The 23,269-nt window shown below is 44.0% G+C and overlaps 1 protein-coding gene across 10 annotated transcripts in view; it reads left to right on the forward strand.

Moving 5' to 3' along the window:
- The window catches only part of NRG1 (neuregulin 1), a 458,532-nt gene that overhangs the window by 269,296 nt on the left and 165,967 nt on the right, over window positions 1-23,269 (forward strand). For 3 of the 10 annotated variants that reach the window (XM_061455011.1, XM_061455020.1, XM_061455021.1), the window contains exon 1: window positions 9,693-10,008. The exons of 2 other annotated variants lie outside the window; for them this stretch is intronic. In XM_061455011.1, coding sequence (XP_061310995.1) covers window positions 9,765-10,008 — 244 coding nt within the window. In that variant the 5' untranslated portion in view covers window positions 9,693-9,764. Of the gene's footprint in view, window positions 1-9,690; window positions 10,009-23,269 lie in introns of those variants that run through there. 5 more of the 10 variants (XM_061455014.1, XM_061455017.1, XM_061455022.1 and 2 more) reach the window with 5 other exon arrangements.

The raw sequence follows: 23,269 nt of genomic DNA on the forward strand, positions 1-23,269 counted from the left end.
TTGTTCGCATTTATGGAATCCCACTAAAATGCCTTTGCATGAATTTTTGCTATGCTGTTTATGTTTTTCTTTCTTTCTTTCTGCCTGTCACAAGTCAGCCTGTTGAGTTGTTGTTGTGCAGGTTTATGAGGCAAAATATCCAGCTTTCCATCATGCTCCCAGATCTTTCCATTCACAATGCAAATACATTCTTTTCTAATTTCCCTGCAGTATGGGCTGAAAGTAGAAGGCCTCTGGTTTGTTTTGTTGCATGCATGACCCTGCATCACTGAAAAACATACAGCTGAGTTTAGTGTTTGCAAGTAAGCCAATTGTCTTTTTGAATAACTTTACTGTATCCAGTCTCTGTAATATAGCATTATTTCATCTGGAATACATGTTGTTTCACTGTCATCTAACAGTATATTGACAATATTAGCAAAGTAGTCATTACCAGCATATTGGCAATATTAAAAGAAAAGGCTTCTGTTACTTGCTGTATTTTGATAAGGCAACTGCAGGTGTTGTTTTGGTGCGTCCTTATGCACTGTATTGGAAGTGTGCATTCCCCAGGGATAATTTTCTTGGATGACTTAATTTTTCAGTCTTACAAGGTCCTTTGGAGTTATTTTGGGGTTTTTTTTGGTCAGTGTCCCTGGGCAGCTGATACGTTGTGAAGAAACTTGACAAAAATGTCAGCTCTTTGTTTTGCCTGTACAATATGTTGTTACCACTGTCATGTTCTACAACCACTCACTGTGAACACATGAGTTACTGGTGCATCCTGGAATATTTCATGGCACTTTTGACTCCTCCCTGGTTTCACTGGCAGGTTCTTACTAAATCATCAGGATTTGGTTGATTGTAATCTCTTTGCTTTTGCTGTAGAGTCTTTTTCTCTGGAGATGTTACTATTAAAGTGACAGACATATGAAATGCTAATAGTAGGCTGACCGTCACTTACCTGATGCAGAATGAAACCTGGCAAAAGAAGGAATAGTTAATACCCCTTAAGAGAGAATAGATATCAGTATGCACTAAAAACAGTGACTGCTGTCAGTCCCATTACTAAGTTGAGAACCTGGTTTTGGTTATAAATGTTACCTTCCCATCTTGGAACATAAACCTTGTGATTTAGGTGGGCAGCTAGGTAGCTAAAATGAGCACTCTAGTTTACAGAGTTCTCCACTTTGTAACTGTGAAGAATAGTTATGAATAGTTCAGGAGCAAGTGTAGGATTAAATGGGTTTGCATAATGTCCCAGCATAGAGCTACACAGAACAATGAAGTTATCAAATAACACTTCCATATTTTCCCTTATAACTGACATATCTGCAGTCTTTCTGTGGATTAATCATGAACAGACAAAGGTCTGAGCTTGCAAAATTGCACATGCACTGTCAGTTTTAACTCATAAATAAACTCACAGGAGGAATTGCCATTAAAAACAAATATTTTTTCTCTGGTCAGTGAAGTGATCCCACAACTTCAAGTGCTTTACTAAGCAAGCAGTATAGGACTAGTATATTTAGGGTTACAGGATTCTTGTCTTGGCGCAGTTTTGAATGTTTTATGAGTCAATTAAAACTACTTGAAAGAATTTAGTGACACAGGCACCACACATTTTATTCTCTGACAGCTGAATTCCACATTGTTTTCATAGGGGTAGGATTAATGAAGGTTTTTAAAAAACTTTGCCCCAAAAGGAAGTACCCATATCCCAGTTATTCACACTTTCAAGCACTTAAACTTGGCAGCCAGGGCACAACCTGTAGGAATTTTTCAGTGATCCAAAAGAACCCTAAATATACATCTAGTTAGGGTTTCACAATGATGAAGTACTGTGCTTACTGGGATCTGTGATGCCCAACAGCATCTCCTGAGCTGTACTCTGTGTGTGTGTGTGAGTGTATGTGTGTGTGTGTGTGTATGGTATGAAGGTCTTTAGAAAGTTCTGTCTAAAGAGTATTTCACAACAAGTTTTATCCACAGAGGAAGTCACACCAGACTCATTACATCGCAGCACTTCCAGTGCTGAGGGTCTCGAGCTTGACTATTCAGGCTTTAAAAAGGGGTGAACTAGTGAGCAGACAGCAAAGCTGTTTGCTATCTGCATGTTTTAAACTAGGGTCCATCTGGAAATAGTCATGTGTTAGGGCCAAATTTTTGGGTGAGCAAATTGCTGTTTGCACGAACTTCAAAGGAACTGTGCTAAGTTTCCATTCTCAGAGATCTGACCTCTGGGGTTTTTATTCAACTTTCACACTACATTCACTACCTTCCTCACCACACCTTTTGCCAAACAAAGCTATATTTAGCCCTTTGTCTGGTATTTTCCACTGGATTCAATTTTCCCACCACCACTAAGCAACCCATAAAACCTCATTCACAGTTTTGCAAAGCCATGAAAAGAAAAATGAAGATTTTTTTGATTTTTTTTTTTTTAAGTAGTTTTAACTTTCCCTTGGCAGTCTTTTACTAGATGTATATTTTGGTACTCTCTGTCGTCCCAGAATGATGAAGTATGAGACAGTGACTGTGGGCTCTGCAGTCATCTTAACTGTGGCAGAACGATAGTGCATTAGGACTTCACACCATGTCTCTACAATTGTGGAAAAAAATGGAAGGTAATTAGTCTGGGAAGAGGAACAAGTTCCTATAAAAGCTCTGAATCTGCGCTCACAGATCACTGAAGTCACGACTTGCTTTTAGAAATATGATAAAGCCTTGTGCTGACCTGAGATCTCAGGTACTTGTTAAATTGCATGCAAAGCAAAAGAACAGAGAACTAGTCATACTGGGTCAAACAAAAGTCCCATCCAGGTTAATATCCATTTTCTAATAACGGCCAGGAGCAGGCTTCTAAAGGAGATTACAAGAGCTGGGCATGTAGAGAGCAATTTTCCAGATTTATGCTCCCAGTTCCTGTCCGTCAGCCAGGTACCTTGTTCTCAGGAAAACTATAGTGCCTAAGTAGATTTGTGGTGCATTTCCTCCTCTCCTCCCCACCCTGCTACCCTCCCAAATGGCTGGCAGGGCTCAAAACAGACAGATACACAGCTTTTGTTTTGGCCTGTCTGCAGGTAACACCCCACCTCCACCCCACCCACCAGTGCCCTGCATTTAACACAACTTGAAAACATTATTTTTTGAGGCTTGAAATAACTGGATTTCCCTGGGCTTTAATTTACCACTTGACTAATTTCCTATTTAACCTTTCACTTCAATCCTTATTTCACAGCATGAAATGATACCCTTGCACACCACAGCTCTCTTTTTGAGGCAAGCCTACCAAAATTATCTTCTGCTTGGATGTGATGGAAAGTGCATGCAACTTTCTGAAACAACTCAGTGAAAACAACATATTGCTTATAGAATATTCTCAGTGAAGGTTGCAGCTGAGAAAATTTGGTAGCAGGAATGGCATTTTTTACCTGAAGTTCCACTTATTTAGAAAGGAAAGGTCATGAAGACTTTATGAAAGAACAATATTTCTCCACCCACATTTCTGAAAGATACCTATGTCTGTGCCTGGCTTTAAGCAAAGGAGTTGCCATAGAAATATTCCTTTGCCTAATATGATGCCTGCTAAATCAGGGATTTAAACAGAGACACTGTAATTAATCACACAAATTTTTATAGCCTGAGCTAAACAGTCAAGACTTGCTAGCTATAGATAAGTATTTCTTACACAGCTAAGGCACAACAGGGAATCTTACCACTGGCTCAGGCTTTAATTAGACACATCTTAATTATCTTGCTGGTTGAAAGACCTTAAAACAAATCTGGAGTGACTGTACACCCTCTCTAAAGCTGTATTTATTCATTTTTGCTTAGGATTTAAATAAGAAGAGTTATGGAAAAAACAAAGCCCACACAGAGAGACTCCTGTCCCCACATACAATATATTTTTGTTTACTGCTGCTCATCTAACCGATTTTCATGGGCAGCAAAAGCTCCAGTAAAATCACAGCAGTTCTGAACTAGCTGTGAACGTATGTGTGTGGGGAGGTATGTGCAAGCATGAAGTCTTATCCTTCATTTTGTATATTGATGACAAAATGGATCTAAACAACTTTTGCACTTAACAGCAGGCCATTTAACTGACTTTTCAGTGAAATCCACACAGAAAATATGCATCTGCATGCCCAGTCTATGGGGCTAGACCTCTTGGTATGCTCAGACAAGAAAGAATACCCTCAGCTGGTCCCGTTGCAGTTGGCCCATCAAATACTAGGCCACAGACAAACAAAGCATGGTATTGATGAGAACACTTATGTGAAAGAAGGGGTTATTTCAGTTCCCAATCTTCTAAGTATTTCACCAGTTCAAAGTTTTTGGACAAGGTACCTAAGAGCTTGTCTAACTCCTGAGAAATAAGAGATGTGCACTTGCATCTTTTCGGACAGATGAAGGAACCAAGCTCAGGTTTCTCCTCTTAGGGAGAGGACATTTTCCTGCACTGGGCTGTTAGCACAAGCAGGAGGGAGGATGTCTGTCCTTGTTCTGATCATTTTCAAACAGCATCTCCTTTTTTTATGATGTTTGTGTTTTGCTTTGGGGCTGTGAATGCACCTCCCTGAAATAGGGAGTTGAAAGCCTCCTAAGCTCCAATGAGACATTTTGGGTAACAATTAACACTTGGATAGTTTGTTGCTTAGTACACATCACAGTTGTAAATCCCACCACTGGGTACTCCTCAGGCACTGAATGAGGAGCCCGTGTGCCTAATTCAGGGTGCTGTTTTAATGACCAGATCATGAAGAGTTTGGAGCTACAAAGCTGAGAGCTGCTGGGGTTTAAATCCACTCTCAGTTCCAAATTGCTTTCCCTTCTGCAAAGAAAAATGCTAGTAGCTTTGCCATACAGCCACAAGGGTATTTTGAAGACAAGATGTTTTGGAGATTATATGCCATTGAGATAATCTCATGAAGGAGATTGTGGCAGAGCAGGCAAAACACATTCAAGGGTCATTGACTCCAAAGGGGAGCTGTTTTCTTCAACAGACCCTGTGGGGCAAAGGCACTGTGAACTGTAGTCCTTGGGGGTCTATCAGGCTAGCAGAGTTATTTAGTCAGGGACACTGAGATAGTAGCAGACCTGTCAGGAGCAGGGTATGCCAGTCTAATTTGGAAGGCCTGTTGCTCCCTTGTGAGTGGACCAGGAGGATGAAGATTATCATGCTTGGCCACTAAGGTCTTGCCTAAAGTGAAGAAAATCAATCTGGATCCAAAACAGGTTCACATTTAATGTGAATTTGCTAAACCACATTAGATCTCTGTTTTGGCATTTTAATCAAAGGTGCTTTTAATGTGATTAGACTTCGTTGTCTTACCAAGTGGACTGGTCTGAACTTAATTTCAGAATATTTTAGTCCTGAATTAGAATATCCACCCAGAAATTGATGAAGTTTCAATACACTTAAAAAATTAATTTGGATCATTTCTGTGACAGCACAATATGTGGACCTGAACACTGGTCAATGGAGTCACACCACTAGTGAGAAAGCTGTCAGTACTGCTGGGGCTAGAGAAGTTTGGCTTCAAACAGGGGCTGCCAAAATTATTCCTCTTAATAGGTTTTCACCTTCCATGCCTTTTCACCTAGTCTACTTTTAGAGGCCATGTCCTTGGTTATAACTAACAATGTTTTTCCGAAGTGTAGTATCCTGTAGAAACTTTGGCCTGATATGTTTTTGAGGAAGACAAAGCTTATGCCCATTAACTGCACAAAAATATTTTTTCATCCGTCAAACACCGAAGAGCATCAATGTATTGCATATTAATGGGGGTAGGAGTTGTGAGTAGATGATTTTAAAAGTTCTGAAGTGGTAAATGTTAAAGCATCCACCTCTCCCGTTGCAACAATTTCCTGAATTTACACAAATCAAGTCTGTAAAAATTATTGGTAAATTGGAGACTATCAGGTCTTGTTTGTAACAACATATATACAGACACATGTACAAACAACTCTGAAATGTGCTATTTCCTGAAATAGACGTTAATGGGACGTCATCACCTGTCAGATTGCTGCTGTTGCCAAAGATGCTGGTCTGTCGTCTTGACCTTTAAGCCACTGTTAGGATACCTTTGTGTAATCAAGATTCGCATCTTCAAAATGTCAGTAGAACAAAAGCTACTGTTGTCCTGACCCAGCTGAGTAGATGTCAAAGGCTTGGTGCTTAGCTGCTGACAAAATTTCAAGTCCAGCTTAAGATAAAAGTGTGTTTTATTCATAGTTATGGTTAGGATTTACCATTTAGTTCTGTTTATGCCAATGTTCCTTACTCTTTTCTTGTCACCAGTGGCATAGCAATAAGCAGTTTTGATCTTATGCAGATTGTCTTCCCACTTGTTTTTATGGGTCTTAAAGGAACACCAAGTAGAGGAAAAGAGAAATTGGCAGTCCACAGTTTAGGGGAAGACTGAGAAGAGGATTAAACCATGAACTGGAAATCGAAGAACTGAGTTTGTTAAATAAGAACATTTTCTGTGAGAAAAAAGAAAAAGAAAAACGAAAAAAAGAAAAAGGTATTTAAGCACTTCGTACGCTTGTGGTAAGGCTTTGGAGTCTCAGATTACTTGCAGTTTTGTATAGCCAGTGTATTTGTAAAAATGAACCTAGAAGCAAAAGAAAATCAGATTGTTGACTTTTCATTCAACTGTTTGTTACTATGGAGCACTTTTTATTTATTTTTGTTTGCCGGTATGTCTCTTTCACCGTGCATTGCATTTTGCAGAGATATGAGTGAAAAATCAGACTTAGCAGTGTTCTGCATTCACTTTGCATGATATATACAATTGTACAAAGTGCAGAGGTCCAGTCCAGAGTAGCCAGACTACCAGCCCGACTACCAGATAAGCATGAGCATAGGCGGAGCTAAATTTCTATGCTGAAGAAGTTGACTTGGGGAGAGCACGGAGGTTAAGGAGCAAAAGCTTCATGCACAGTTTCCATCAGTGTTGGCGGCAAGCAGGAGGCCCTTTTTTACCTGTCCTACAATGAACTGATGTGCTGTCAGTTTCCCAAGCAACTGTGTAATTTTTATGAGTTTGCGCAACGTGTCTAAACTGTATCATTTCCACTGAAATGATGTACATGGTTGCTTCCATCTATTACAAGAAGTTGGATGTTTGAACTGATAAAGTGCTTTGAGATCAGTAGACAGGACTGCGCTGTAGCAGCTCAAGGGATTGTTGTACATTGATCATTTTCTGATTGGTCTCTGACAAGCTCACTATCTACCACAGTACTGCAGCTGAGGGGGAAACAGCTGTTTTAACGTGGTGCCCTGTCAGCTGCTACCCACTCTGCTGAAGTACCTCACAGCTGGTGACAGCAAAAGAGGAGAGACGGTCTTACGTGCCATGAGTGATACTTGCATCTTTCTCGTCAGTGTATGCAGGAGTCAATCACACCCTTCTGCTACAGATCTGTGACACATTGTCTAAAATGAATGATAGTTTCCTCCTGGGAATAACAGGCTTCTCTCGGGGGCAGATTTCTGGTATGCTTTCTCAAGAAATTTCCTGTTTCTGACAGAAGGTGCCAGGGAGTCAGGAATATGGCACTGCATTTTTAGTCTTTCATTTTGAAAGCATCCTCAGCCTCCTGGGGTCTTCTTACAGTAACACACCCTCAAAAAGAGAGTCTTTGGTAGGGGGTCCCCCCTGTGTCCTTCTCATAGAGCCTCGATGCTGATAATTCCCGGGAATGATGGTCTGATACTGATGAACACGGAGTGAAGATGATGTTTACCTCAAGCATTTAGATTTTGCAAAGTACAGAAAACCAGGTCATATCGACATTAATTGAAAGTACGCTTTATTACCCGACACAGCCCTTTAGATAGTGCTGGAGTAGGCTGCCTCCTTGCTGAGTAGTGACCCCTTAAGGAGAAACAGAGCTACTGACACCAGTAATATCTCCCCATCTCCAGCTGCTCTTCCGTGAGATTTGCTTTCTCTCCCCGCCCTGACTGGGGCTTATTCCCTCATTTACGGTTCAGCACACTTGAAACAGGATGTCATAACGCCGTGTGTCAAGAAATTCAAAATGTTGCTCAAATGCGTCCTGTAGCTGGCATCTTCTGTATCTTTTTGTGTCAAGAATTGTACCCAGGTCTTTTACTCCCCCCCCCCCCCAGTGGTTTGATTTGCTCACTGATGCTGTATTGCCAGGCCACCGAGGAACTGCATTTTTTTTGCCTTATTGTTTTGCAGTCGATATTGTACATTCCTCTTATTTTACCATAGAGACAGAATTTAACAAGAGTACTGTGGTTTTCTGTTTGTTTCAAAGTCCAAATGCTGAACACCCAGCATCACTGGTTAACCACTGCTTTCTTAAAAAAAATCTTACTCTAGGAGAGCATCTTGACATAATTGAGCCCTAAAACTTTCAGCCCCAAAAGATGAGGAACTCCGTGTATGTTGGGTTTGGAGTGTTTTGCCTTTTGGGGGCCTCACTCAGGAAGACTTTTGAATGTTTTCAATCAAACAATATTTAAAAAGCATTCTATAGAATCTTTTGTGCATGGTAATCATTGCAAATGTTTTTGCAGCCTAGGGGAAACATGGTATAGTCTCTTCTAGAGAAGGAGGAATCACTGAGAACTGTGAAGTAGCAATCCTACTTGTAGGCTCTGATCTTACCTGGTTTTCCATGTTGCATGACCTTACTAAGCATACAGGGGAAACCTTCCGTTGTGAGATTTTAAGTAGTTTGGAGCAGACCTTTCCTGTAACTTCCCAGAGTATTGTGTTTCCCACCTAATGGTGTAAGTGCATCTCCTACAGATAATGGAAATCAGCAGGGAATGTGGCTCGGGTTAGCTGAGCAACTATATACACAGATTCTTGAAGGTTTCTGCGTGACGGTGGAGTTCAGTTTGGTATATTTACAGTTACCTGTTACTTTAAAGCTGTCTCTGCCATGGCTATACCGGATACAGTTTCGCCTATGAACGGCAAGAAGTCTTTCCCTGATCAGCTCACAGTCTGAGAACTAGTGGTCCTGTGATCAGCCCCGTGAGAGGATACACACAAAAGTAGCGAAGGACCCACGCTGAGAAGACGGGGCGGTAGTGAGACCTCCCCGGCGGCAGGATCTCCTTGCAAAGCACCAGGCGAGGGACAGCACGCTGGCCCCGCAAACCCGCCTTGATCTGAGCCCCCACCGCAGCCGGGGAGGGCTGGCGCGGCCGGTCGGGAACCTGAAGCAGGTGCCTAAGTGGCAGCGCGCAAGGACGCGAGGAGCCGCAGCGGCAGCTACCGCCTCTCGCTTTTCTGATCGCCGTCCCCGAGCCTCTCCCCCGCGGTGTGCCCGCAGGTCGGCGGCGGAGACACTCGCGGGCTTTGCCGGGCGGGGGGGGGGGGGCACCGGGCTGCACCACTCACCCTGTCCTGCGCCGCCCCGCCTCTCCCCCGCCGGGACCGCGGTGCCTGCGCCCTCCCCGGGGCAGGGGCAGGGGCCGGGGCCGGGGCCGCGGCAGCCCCACACCCTGGGGCCGTGCAGGCGCCTCTCGAGAGCAAGCGTGCGGTGCCCGGGGCGGGCATTAGTGAGGCGTGTGCCGAGGGGGTGTGTATGTGGGCTGGAGTTTATTATTATTATTATTAGGAGAGGAAGGGAAAAGGCAAGAAAAAGGAAAAAAAAAAAAAAAAAAGAAGGGGGTGGAGAAGGAGGGAGGGGGTGAAGGGGAAAAAAAAAAAAAGCCCGGAGAGGAGTTTCCCAAAACTTCCAAGGAACTCGCGGCTCCAAGTCCCAGGCGGCGGCAGGCAAGAGCGATGCTGGAGCCTCGGGCGCTCCGGGAACCGACAGCGGCGGCGCCGAAGACGGCTGCGGGCACGGCCGCGGGCACGGCCGCTGGGACGGCCGCTGGAACGGCGGCGGCTGCGAGCGCGGTGCCGGCCGGAGCCGGGATGGCCGAGAAGAAAAAAGACGGCAACGGCAGGAAGGGGAGGAAGGGCAAAGGGCCGGGCAAGAAGCCCGGTCCAAGGGAGCAGGGCGAGGCGCCCGGGTCCGCCACAGGTAAGCCCTTCGGCAGGTGTGGGGGCTGCCCATCGTGGACCCACTGCGTTCTTCCCACACCCGTGGGACAGCACGGTGTGGTCGCATCCCCGGTTCCTGGCCCGGCCCCGCGGCGGCTGCTAGCCGACCTGCCCGGCCCCGCGGAGCAGCGGAGTTGCCGGGAGCCCCTCGGCTATCCGACCGCGGGCCGGTCTGCCGCCCGCCCTCCTTTCCTCCCACCGGCCCTTAACTCTGAGCGGCTCTAGGCCAGCTGTTGCTTTTTTTTTTTTCTTTTCTTTTCTTTCTTTTTCTTCCCCCTCCCCCTTGCATTTTTGGGAAGGCGTGGGGCTCTCTCTCCAATTACAAAACACGTTTTCTGCCCCTTCCCCAGAAATCACTTAGCTAACAGATGGCAAACTTTCGTGTGGGGTATTTTGTCTAAACTTGCAGCTATTTACTCAGGGATGATCAGAAAGGACATTTCGCTCACTTAGCAGCACGTGCTGTTTCTCGTATGCCTCCCCACTATGAAGGGCGAGGATTCGTGCTGGTGATACCCCAGCCCTTCCTAGGTGTCCACAGGCATAGGACTCTGTGGATCGACCTCAAAGGTAGGGCGCGCACTGATCATGCTGCCTCACTCGCTGTAGTTTATTTATTTGTATTAGCCAAACACCTCAATCAAGATCGAGACTCCTAGTGCAAGGGAGCACATGATGTTTTTCCTAGAGAGCTCTATGCTACCTAGTTTATCAGAAAGCCTAGCGGTACATGCAAATGCACTTGGCTTTCTGCAGCAGCAGTGTGTAGCTGGAGTCAGTGGTTAGTTTACCTATTTCTTTGAATTGTTTGCTGTTTGTTGGAATTTTTATTTTTTTTTAAGAGCCATATGAAAAGCAGTCAGTTGCCCAATTTGGGCTTGTTTGGTTGGTTGGTTTGTTTTGTTTGGTGTCGGTTGTTTTGTTTGGGTTTCTTTTTTTTTTTTTCTTTTTTCCTCTAAACAGACAAACAGCTCCAAAGGGTAAAACTTCCTAAATATACCTCCATTAATTTTGCTTAGTGCATCATGATGCTGCTCTAGAGTTCAAGCCATCAGCGCTCAGGGAGGATCTGTGATTCAGCACAGCAGCAGGTATCCCCTTGGGCTAATAATCCTCAAACTAGCACTGCCCAATGCATCCTCTTTTGCTCTGTCTGTTGAAGACACAGTTCACCCAGCTGAGTGGACATAAGTGAGTTTGAGGTACAGCCATCAACATTTCCCTTGTGATGCCAAGCTAGAGACAAACTCTCCTTTTGATCCTCTTTCTCTCACACTGGGTCTTTACAATGTTGTTTATTGTTACCATACTAGTGTAGTGAGCATCTCCTACAAAAACTGGGAGATATACTTCTTTGAACATTAAAACCTCTGGCAAACCTACCCATGACAGCTGGGCTGCTCAAAGTGTTTGAGGGGTTTTTGTTTGGTTTTATGGTTGACAAAAGCCAGGAGGACAGTGACATGTCGGAAGATTTGTGATAGGAAAGCTCTTTTGAGGACGTGTAAAGGGGAGACACATTTTCTGACTACGCGCCTCAGAGTCCCATAGTGTCCCATCCTATTCTTGTAGGAGAGCTTTCTTTTTCCTGCTTTGTGGATGATTTTTTGTCTCCAGTGGAGTGGGGTTGCTGCACTGGAGGAACTGGGATTGTTTCTGGAAGTCGAATCCAGCTCTGTGTGGAGTGCAGGAAGCTCCACATACCTTGGGTTGGGCATTTGTGCCAGTGCTGAGGGAGCAAAGAAAGGAGCTATGAACCAGAGGGGATATTTTTGAGTAACCCAACCAAATTAATTGCCAACTAAGAACAGATTTTTTGAGAAGACGGTCTTCATTCTTTGGTGTGGAGAAGCAGAATAACAGGCTGGAGGATCCAAAGAGGTATATATCACCTAAAGTTTAGGTATCAATTTGTATTTAATTCCCACTTCTGGTGCTGTGGTCTGATCATGTCTGCCATGTTTTATCTGAAAGATGGCAAGTGTAGACTGATGTTCACCAAGGGAGGGCTCAGACCACTCCTAACTCCTAAGGCTTTGCTAAATAGCTAGAGGGCTCATGTTCCTACTAAGCCAGGCTACATCAGTATTTGAACGAGAAAAAGTCTGCTTTTCTGCAAGTGTTTACCTCAGTTTTCCAAAGCTCCAGTATGTTTTTGTTGGTATGAAAGAGTACCGCCTTTATCCATACCTGACGTTGCTATTCAAAAGTTACCTGTGTGGGCAAGAACTGAGCATTCTTCTATCTTACATAATTAAAATCCTACTCCTTCCAAGATGTGAGTGTATGTGGCAAGGTAATTCACATGTGTAGCTAATCCATATAGTGTTTGAAGGTATGGTATCTAATAGGAGAATGAAATACAGCATAAGACATCATTGTACACTTAGCTCACAATCAAATAATCTAACACTAGAAATGTTACATTTATAAATTTTATTAAATCTGTTACTTAAGAGTATTTTCTCTTGGGAGGGCATTTAGAACAAGTGATACTTTAGAAGAGAAAGAGCAGAGAGGTTTGTTAATGTAAGATCGTATGATCATAGAATGGTAAGGGCTCAAAAGGACCTTAAGATCGCCTACTTCCAGCCCCCCTGCTGTGGGCAGGGGCACCTCACACTAGACCATGTTGCCCAAGGCTCTCTCCAGCCTGGCCTTGAACACTGCCAGGGATGGAGCATTTACCACTTATTTGGGCAACCTGTTCCAGTGCCTCACCACCCTCACAGTAAAGAACTTCTTCCTTATATCTAACCTGAACTTCCCCTGGTTTAGTTTGAACCTGTTACCCTTTGTCCTGGCACTACAGCCCAAGATACAAGAGTCCCTCTCTAGCATCCCTGTAGCAATGAGCTTTTATTCTCTCTGTTCAAGCATATCAGAGCTTTGATTAATAACTGGGCTACACATGTTGATTAACAGTACTTAGTAGGGATGATATGAAGGCCTTCTGACTTTGGTGTTACCACGATTTCTCCTTTTTGCTGATACAATTTTGCTGTCGTACCTGATGATGAGGTATGTGTAGGATATGCAGTCTGAGAGGTCATGAAACAGTTTTGCTTTTTAGTAGCAACTAAAAGTCCCTACTTTCTTAGATCGAATTATGCCAGGAATTGGCATCTTCTCTGCTGTTATTCTCTGTCAGTAGTTTGCATCCAGTCTTCCTCCTATATGAAAAACAGCAGCTTGTGGCCAGTCACCAGTTTTAAGATCTGTGCACTAGCACAGAAGCTTTTAACAGATCTTTAGGGTTTTTTATTTACTGCTGCATTGTTTTATTTTTTCTGATCACAGCTTATCTCAGCTGAGTTTGCTTTTGGCTGTCAAACTGTATCACATATCCCTTCAATCTTGGGTCTGGAAGCATCTAATTGGTAACTTGTCACCAAGTTGAGAATCGGCTTTATGATTTGGGAGAAAAAAAAGTGTGTGAGAAGGTGTTTCTTTACTACCTTCTGTCATAACTTACCTGTAAACTCTCGCATAACCATTCAAGAAGAGAGTTACTGAAAATAGAACAAACCCAAACTTGAGCAAGCTGTGTCTCGTATGTTAGCTGCACAGTGGTAACACACACAAAAAAAAAATCTTCATGTTTTTCATTGCCCAGGTAAAATGTAGACTCTTACAAAAGCTTTGGGAGGTTCATGTTGTCATGGTTTCTTTTGTTACTAAAATTGTGTAGAAGAACATTTCATCCTCTCACTTCAAGTGGTCTTGAGTAAACTGATTCTGTCTGGCTTGTCTCAAGTCAAGAGTGATTGTCTCTTCCTTCAGCAGGGTACTCTGGGCCATGATAAATACAGAGGGTAGAAAACTGAGGAAAGAGTGTTACAAATGGACAGAAGCTTACAGCTTTTCTCTGAGTGATTTCACTGAACTGCTGTGCCAACAGAGGATTCAGACAGGCTCAACAAATATGCCAGCAGGGCTTCCCAAGGCATCGCCAGCACGTTGAAATACATCCAGCCTGGGCAAGGAAACCTACTGCAAGGAAGCTGAGGTTGTGAAACAAGGTCTCCAGACCTCTTCCTCACAAAGGGACTGCTCCTGACTTTGGGTGCTCTTACAGCAGGAGCAGGGAGACTGGGACTGGGGGCACTGTGTCAGCATTTGAACCTCCTGCCAGCCTAGCCTTTGCATTGGACCACATAAGGTGGTGCTAGCGAAGTGCGGGAAAGGAATCAACCTAGGAAAATTCCCTCTATGAAAGAGCTGTGTTTTGGAAAGTAAGGTGGTGCACCAGCACATCAGCTGCACAGCCACTTGGTCAAGTGGTCCCAGGCATCTCAGGTAATGTGAGTTTTCAGGTGGTTCCTGGTTAGCAGAGAAGATGAGGAAGGGGCTGCTGGAAAGGACAGAGCATGAGAAGACATGAAGTATTTCTGAGAAAACCACCTTGCTGTGTTCAAAGACTGACAGTGCAGTCCAAGCAGTGAGCTCTGTAGCTATGGGTTACACCAGTCACACTCTAGGTAGGAAAAGCAAGACTCTTCAAGAATCTGGTACACAAAGACAAATTTGTTTGGGGAAAAGGATGAGTAGCAAAGATGGGTCCCAATCATCATTTCAGTGAGGTGACCTCAGCAGCATTGTTCTGAACACATTTACACTTGCAGAGCCCAGAGAAGGGAGGTTGTAGCCATTGGCATAAAAAATAAGTACCTGGTACTTGCTGGCAAGAAGTTTAATTTAGAGTTATATAAAATAGCAGAGCTTTGAGACTACACTGCAAAATACACAGCATGAAGTTCAGATGAGATGAGTGTGACTGAGCATCACCTTTGACTGCATCCTGGTAGCAGGCTTGGCTGATGGAAAAAGAAATAGTTTTGATCATATTAAAGGCCAAGTTGCAGGTCAGGGCTTGGTTGGGAGGATTACAGTTCAGTCTGAAGCTTGCTAAGTTTAAATTGATACTCAATAAGGAGAGGTCAGAAGGCAGGTCAGTATTTCAGCATGAATTGAAGACAAGAGCCTTGCAGATGGAATGAGAGCTGTGATTTCTGGTAAAACTTGTCCACTTCAGTGAAAAATCATTGCTTAGAGGGAGTGACAGCTTCTGGTGTATCCAGGCCAAAATATTTATGTGGTGCAGGTATGCCTGTACATTTTTCTGTGAGGAAAGCCTCTCCACCTGCAATGCCTGAATGCTCCAAACATTCCACACAATCTTCAGAGCAATTTTGAGAATGAATCCTTTAAAAAGCATGCGAGTGTGTTCATGTTTTGTGAATAAATAAGATTAGTCACCGTTCAACTTTTTTGACTTAGCACTACAAGTACTACTTGACTGTAGCCATGGGAATGCAAACAGAATTGTGAGGACATACCAGTACTGTTGTCAGGTAAATACTGTATGTGTATAGAAAGACATTTCCCTTGTGAAATAAACCCAGAAACTGGTCTAAACTTTGTGCGAATATTGATAATTGGGGAAGGCCAAACAAAATTTTTATCTTGGGTATAAAAATGCCACAATTTGCTAAGCTATGCAAGGATTTTAAAACATTAATCCCTGGCAAAGCTTGTGAGCTGACACTCAGATCTGAGTTTGTCTATTTGTAATTGTGGGCTTCTCTTTTTTGAATGTCTGGAAAGTCAGTAACTGAAAATAAAAAAAAAAAAAGAAAAAAAAAACACCAACAAAACAAATTGAGTGAAACAGTTTGAAACAGCTCTCATAAGTAAAAAGAAAAAGGATCCTATGTGGCTGATTTTTCAGGAGGCTTCAGCACTCTATTTGGAGCAACTCACTTTTCATCTTGCCTACTGAATCAAAGTCACTGGGTTTTCAAGAAAACTTTCTGGGTACTCAATTCATGAAAGTCTAGCCACAAAAAAATCACACAGAAGCTACTGAGCATCTTTGGAAACAGATTCTGCTTTAGGCTTTACCTAAGTGACAATTTGTTATTCTGAAAGTAAAGCGAGCTAAGTGCTGAACTGTGGAAAACTCTTCCAAGCATCTCCCTTCCCCCACCTTCCCTTTTTAATCTGTCCGGAAGCATCTGATAGTTCTTTGAGGCAGGTACTTATAACCAAGAGCAAAACAGTGAAGAACAATTGTGTCGCAGAGTGTCAGAAGCTCTGGAAATGCTATGAATTCTTACGAAATCAGTGTTTTGTTAACATTCCAAAAGTAACAAGAGTGAATGTGCCTTTAACAGTACTGATAGTTTATCATGTTCCGTTATGATACAAGAAAACAAACGAAGTGTCAATAGTTTGTGTGAGTCATACTAGCTGTACAAAGAACCGCTTGAACAAGCTTGAGGTGTTTCAGTTAACCCTCAGTTGCTCCCTCAAATACACCGAGTCTTGGGGTCTGCGGGGGCCAGGGGGAGATCTTGTTCCAGCCCGAGAAAATTGAAAGTCTTGCATTTGAAACATTACGGTGTCAGCGTCGGGGCTACAGGCGGCGTGCAGCAGAAAAAACACTCCAGGGCGGCGGGGCTTGCACGGAATGCTCACGGGGCGCTAAAACTAATGAAAATAGTCATCATCATAACGAAAGGGGAGAGTATCGGTGGGTGACCAGAGGAAAGGCAGAGGGGCTGGAGGACGGAGGGGTGCCCGGGCCGCTGCTGGCGTCGGTGCCGCCGGCGGCCGCGAGAGGGTGCGGCGGGAGCGCTGCTGCTGGCGCGGGCCCCGGCGGTTCGGGTTCGGAGCTCCGGACCTGCCGCAGCCTCCCCTCCTCGGGCCCTGCACATAGCCGGCAGTGGGGCGGGAGCAGGCCGCTGCCCCAGACCGGCGGGGCCTCGGGGTGAGGAGGTGGGTGCAGGAGGCCTGAGGGGATGTTTTTCGGTCCTGTGGCCCTATGGGTGCTTCGACACTGTTAGAGGGTGAAGATGGCAACTTGAAAAGCAGGCTCCTGAAAATTCAGGAGGGGTGGGGCTGTTACGTTGTGCTGCAGGTCAGTGCATGTGCAGGTGAACTGGTAGAGAACCTGTGACGGTGACTTAGGTCCCAGCAAACACTGTTCTGATCTCGGGTGATATGAGTGTGAAATTGCCCAGCGTGAGTTCACAGAGATGTTCATGAGTACGCTTTTCTCCTCTTTTACTTAACTCTTTCGCCTCCCTTCCTTCCTTTCTGTCTCACTTCCTCCCTCTCTCCTCTCCTCTCTCCATTGCTTGCTCCATCACTCATTTCCTCCCTTCCCCCTTTTCTCTATCCTCACCTCTTTCTCCCATTCTCTTCTTTTTTTTCTCTTACTCCTTTCCATCCATCTGCCCTTCCTTCTGTCCTTCCCATCTGCTCTATTTCTGTTAATGAGAAATTTATTTATTTATTTTTTTTAAAAAGGAAAATAACAAGGTATTCATAAGGGACAAATAGCAGTCTTTAACTTGACCTCCCGACTAGAGTAAATGCTAGTGTTTTATTTCTGCACAGAATACTACTTGTGTCTGGTTTTGCATTTCTGGTTGTGTAATTTTCTGTGGGATCATTATATTTGGGGAGAAATCAACCATGTTATGTAGTTTGTTCACTGTGGGCCATTTGTCTCCTCCTAGCTCTGACAAGGAGTCTACTGGCTTTGCAGGCCAGGGAGGAAGAGAGAGACGTTAATCCATTTGTGACAGTTCACTTGGGAGCCTTTCCTCATTCCCTCTGTGCATTTCTTTCTCAGGTTTTATGAGCTGATGGTCCTTCCACCTCTGTAAGCAGGGGGAATCCAGGTCAGGTAGCTTGGGCTTGGCATTCAGATGTGGACTCAGGCTGAGCCTTGCTCAATGTCTTTCTCCTGCATTAACAGCTTTCATTTTACCCCTGAGTCAACCCACATGCCATGTCCTATGGCTAATGGTTAATCCTTTTGAAGACAGTTACAGAAGCCTGAATGCATACTTGAGGTGACTAAACAGAGTCCATGGTAACATCCAGTTGCAGAGGTGATTGGTAGAGGTTGTTCCCACTGCTGTTACTGTCAGAATTACATTTTAAATCCAGTATTAGAATGTTATGTGTGAGTGGATGTGATGTTTTAGCAGGACTGTTAGCTCCTACAGTGACAGACTGATCAGTTTTCCTTTGCAGAAGTGCAGTGGACCTAGAAAGGAAAAAAAAGTGGATGTTCTGTCAGTATTATATTGCACCTGTGTATGAAACAGCACTGAAAACTGCTCTGAGTTATTGCATTATACTTGCAATGGATGCTAATAAATGAAATGAGGCTCATTATTCTTTAAATACTTTTTTGCATGTAGCCTTGATTTGTGCCAAATAAGCTGGTGTTGTTTGTATCATCACAGTTCTTTGAGGGGTAGCTGAAATCTGTGTCCTTCAAATTCTGCCTTATGGAACAAGCTCAGTCTGAGAGCAAGCTCTGATTGCCTAGGAGCCAAAAGTTTACAGATGTTCAAGGTCATGCCAGATCAGAGTCTCATCCCAGCACAGAAACCAAGTCTCTTGACTCTCAGTCTAACCTCTTTCTTCAACCACTCTGTTTCCTGACATATGGCCATTCTAGAGATAAGAATAACATAGAGATAACAGAAGCCAGGCTTTTACCCTGTTTTTGATGTGCATAAATATTCCTTCCCCTCTAGGAAAATCAGTTTCCCGGAGGCCACTGTGCATTGTTGATCTCTCTATTGCAGAGGGGACAGATAGATGGGGGGCTTTTTAGGTAGCATGTGCATTGCTGCCCCACAGGTCCTGTGCAGCCAGCTCTTGGCAGGAGCAAGTTCCACAGCAGGGATATGGGGATGAAGGGCATAAAGGAAGATGTCAATTGTGTGCCGCTATGCCAGACTTGTATGTTCAGGGAGTGTCACTGGTTGGATCTGAGAGACCCTCAGAGAGAAGGTGGTATTAGAAAAGTTTTCCAGCAGGCTGCTTCCAAAGGCAGCATGTCCCCTTGCAAGAACAGAAGAGGAACTTCCCATACGCCTTCAGTGGGAACAATGTGATCTGTAAAAAGTGGTGTCTTAGGGTAGCCAATGCCTCTTTCCTGTTTCTGCCCTCTGCTGAAGTTCTGCAGTGAACCATACCAGCTTTATAGAGGTTAAAGAGGTTACTTTTGGAGAAGTTAGCAAAGCTTTTGAAAAGCAAACCTGAAAACATGAAAGCTGCTAGTTGAACTTGTAAAGGGTGGGCTGGAAATGCAGAGGTATAAAGCTCACTGTAAAGAGTGTGTTCTCTCTGGGAGCTCTCAAGGATGAATGGAGCTGCTGGTGCACTGGTGAGGTTAGTTGAAAGGCACTGATTTTAAAAGTGGAGGCAGTTAGGCAGAGGAAGGACATGTCTGAGTATGTGGAGGATTTCTGTTCACAGCATCTGAGATGAGGGTTGGTATCCTTTTTTGAAAGGTATGCTATAGTTCAATCAAAAGCTATGGGATGAATGCAAAAATTACTAGGTGAGGTCTTTTTTGCGTGTCAGGCTTCTCCACTGACCTCCTGAGCAAGTTGTTGCCAGACTACACAGACAGTGTAGGTTCCAGCAGTCTTGGCCTCATCTTTTCTTTCTTTTTTATTGATGCATTTTGATTTAAATTGAATTTTTTCTTAAGCATGTTGCACATGGCATGTGAGAAATTGCTGCAAATGTACAAAAGGCTAAGTGCAAGTGCTGGATGACATAATGAGCTGTGGGGAAAAGAAACTGATTGTCAGTGAAAGTGAAACTGATTTTGAGCACAGGTTTTCTTGGCTGTGTGAAGTGCCAGCAATGGTCAGAAATGGGAAAACTATTTCAGAGCAATAATCTGGGTTGGGGTAGGAGAGGGGATTTTGAAATTATGTCAGAGAATGGGAATTAAAATAGCTAACCATCCTTTTTAACTCAGGCCTACTCCTGGTACTCTGTTCAGCTCTGGGGCCCCCGGCATAAGGATGTAGACCTGTTGGAGGAAGTCCAGAGGAGGCCATGAAGATGCTCAGAGGGCCAGAGCACCTCTGCTATGGAGACAGGCTGAGAAAGCTGGGCTTGTTCAGCCTGAAGAAGAGAAGGGTCCAGGAAGGCTTTCGAGCAGCTTCCAGTGCCTACAGGGGGCCTACAAGAAGTCTGGAGAGGGACTTCTTACAATGGCATGTAGTGACAGTGAAAGGAGGAATGGTTTTAAACTGAAAGAGGGTAGATCTATATAGATATTAACAAGAACTTCACTGTGAGGATGTTGAAGCACTGGCACAGGTTGCCCTGAGAAGTTGTGGCTGCCCAGTCCCTGGAAGTATTCAAGGACAGATTGAATGGAGCTTAGAGCAACCACGTCTAGTGGAAGGTGTTCCTGCCCACGGCAGTGGCGTTAGAATTGTGTGATCTTTAAAGTCCTTTCCAGCCCAAGCCATTCCATAATTCTATGATTCTATGTTATTTGGCATTGCTATGCCCTGATTATTTCTCCAGTGTGTGTATGAGAGTGTCTCTCACCCTATTCTGTCCACACCCCTACAGTGGAGACCATTTGGGTGAGGAGCCTTTTTTGTAGGGTTAGGACCTGTCTTATCACAAGATGGTCAGCACTCATCCTAGCTACAAGGTCTCTCTTGAGGCTTATGTCAGTTTCACAAATGCCAGAACCCACTAGTCTCAGCTGCCGGTGTCCTTGCTTCCATCCCCAAAATGCTGTCTGCCTTCATCCCTTCTCCAGCTCACACCTGACAGGTAGAAGCCATTGGCTATCTCCACTTTCCAGGCAGAAGAAACCACATCTTTGGCTGCAGTGTGAGTTGTACCTAACAGCAGGATGAAATCAGAGCTTGATGTTAAGGGAATGTCATCCTCACTGCTGTCCCCAAGAAAGAGCAACAGGGGGAATGTCATTTCCAAGAGATGTATCTTGATCTCAGCAATTTATTTAAAGGTATGAAGTAACTGCACAGCTGCTGACAGTGACATTGCTTCCTCTTCAGAGGAGGTGCTGAAGAGAGATTCCCAGGGCATCAGAGATGTCTGAGGATGGCTTCTTCCCAGGGTGGATTTTTAAATGTTCCTCGTGGTTCACTCCAGCCTTCCATGGCTTTCCCTCAAGTTGACTTTGGATGCAGGTGAAATCAAAGCTGAAGCAGCTGCTAGGTCTAGATAGCTCTTTTTGTGCCCAGGGTCTGCAGTACGAGTCTTTGGTGTCTGTTTCTCTTTTGCTTCCCAAAGGTCAGACTCTGCTGCTGTGATATGTTGTGCTGAGTGCTGGCTACCACAGTGAGCTTACCTGAAGATACCACCATGGCATGGGAAAGAGGAGGACATGTGAAAATACTTTTTTGCAAGTGCTTCAAATGCTTGCATGAACAGAATGTGTTTGGGAGCCTCATCTTCTGTCACACAGTGTGCAGGCTCTGCACACTTATCCAAGATGCTTATACCTAGCAATGCCAAACTATAAATTTTCACCAGGCCCTCTCCAGCACCAAGGGCTGCTCAGTGCTTTGGCAGGGAGTCTGCTCATGCTTTGCCATCTCCACCATGAAATGAAATAGCCCGTAAATGCTCTGATTTATACCATAATTTAGTTTGAAGTGCTGCTTTCCTTCCCCCAGTGCCAGCAGGTTTAGACACTTCATGCTCTCCAGGGCCAACAGAGGAAGGATCTTGAGACAGCCCATTGTTACTGTTTCCACCTATTTCTAAGCTGTAAAAAAATCCACCCAAGTCTACTTTGGAAGGCCCTTGTACTGTGTCAGTAAGTGGTGAGAAATAGGCTGTGATACTAACTTTCTTCAGTGTAGGCAGTTTTCCCTAAATGTGTCCCAGGAACCTGCATGCTCAGGACAGGGAAGAATAAAAGTTGCAGGTGTTGATATTGAGCCAAACACCCAGAGTAGGAAAAGCATTCATTATGGATTTGAGGGAAAAACAATAATGAGCAAGGGAAAGACTAGATGCCAGCTATAATAAAATCATTTGTGCAGTTGAGAGGGGATCTTTGCTCAGATCCAGAACAGTGGTTCAAATCCCTCCTATTCATTACAGGCAGCTCTGGGGTCACTGGGTCTGTGTATCTCCCTGTTCTGTGCAGTTAGGCCCTGAAAGGAACCTGATCTTCCAGCTTACTTACAAGCAAGTTGACCTGTCAAGAATGCAGGAAAGTCCTTGAACATCACTGGGACTATTTACAGACCTAAAATTAAGCACTTACCTAAGCACTTCAGTAAACGGAACTAGCTGGGACTGTGTGCAAGGTAGAAGACATGCCAATGGTTAGGTGTCCTTCTCTCAGCCTACATGGGAATCCATGTATATTAAACTGCGAGCAGGCCGTTTTGGGTGTCCTTTGGCAAGTCCCAAAAGAGCCAACTGAAAATGAAATTCATGACACTGTAAATTATTTAAACTGAGAAAAACAAATGGATTTCTGTCCTGCAAAAACAATATTTGGAAGAAATCGAAATGATGCACTGTATCATGTCTGCTGGCCTAGAGATGGCAGGGAGAGAAAGATAATTAAATGAAGCATCTAATATTTACTGACAAGGTTAATGGTTACCTCCGATGATCTGTCAAATCCCTCAGCTTGTCCATTTTCAGGTGTTTTGACATCTTTTTCGTCTTATCCTCTTTACATCAGCAAAGCTGTTTCTCATTCTACTCCATTCTATTCTCATTTACTTAGCTTTTGCAAAGAGAAGGCAAGCTTTTTTTCCTCCCTAGAGTCATGCTAAAGCGATATTAATGCAAAAAAATGCAAACTTGTGCACACACATACACTCTGGTCCATCACAACTGCAGCAAGAGAGGAGTTAATTTTGAAGTGTTCGAGACCTTATAGAGTTATATTACACCTGAGAATTTGTCCTCTGGGGAAGTGTCAAGAAAAGAAAAGGCTTCTTTTCTAAGTCATTTTTAACTCATGGTTCCATGAAAATGCTGGAGCTCCTGGAGAGATCCCCTCAGGGAGTGGCCCTGTGAAATGTGTCAACAGCTGGATGGCACAAATTTGGAAAACACTGCTGTCCTTAAAGAACAGAACTGAAAGCTTCTGTGAGAAAGCAGTGCGTTTTCCCAAATAACCATTTTAATTCTCTGGTAGTGCTTTAGAGAGGAACAATTGTGTATTCTTTTAACAGCATTGGGAAGCAAGCTTTTCATGGAAAAGCAGAAATCTCTCCATCATGGCAGGGATGTGTTAAAATATTCAGAATAGTGAGTTCACTTTGATTTTTTTTTTTTAAGCTGCAGTTGGTTAACAACTCCCTTGACAAATTATATAAATACCAAGCGGCCTTGGGATCGCCTTGTTTCGTGACATGTTTCATGGTGTTTCTCAGTATCAGTTTCATGGCGAAACC

The sequence above is a fragment of the Pezoporus flaviventris genome, unplaced genomic scaffold (genome assembly GCF_033815535.1).
Source record: "Pezoporus flaviventris isolate CSIRO_AGI_PZ_B2104156 unplaced genomic scaffold, CSIRO_AGI_Pfla_v1 ptg000018l, whole genome shotgun sequence".
Classification (NCBI taxonomy): domain Eukaryota; kingdom Metazoa; phylum Chordata; class Aves; order Psittaciformes; family Psittacidae; genus Pezoporus; species Pezoporus flaviventris.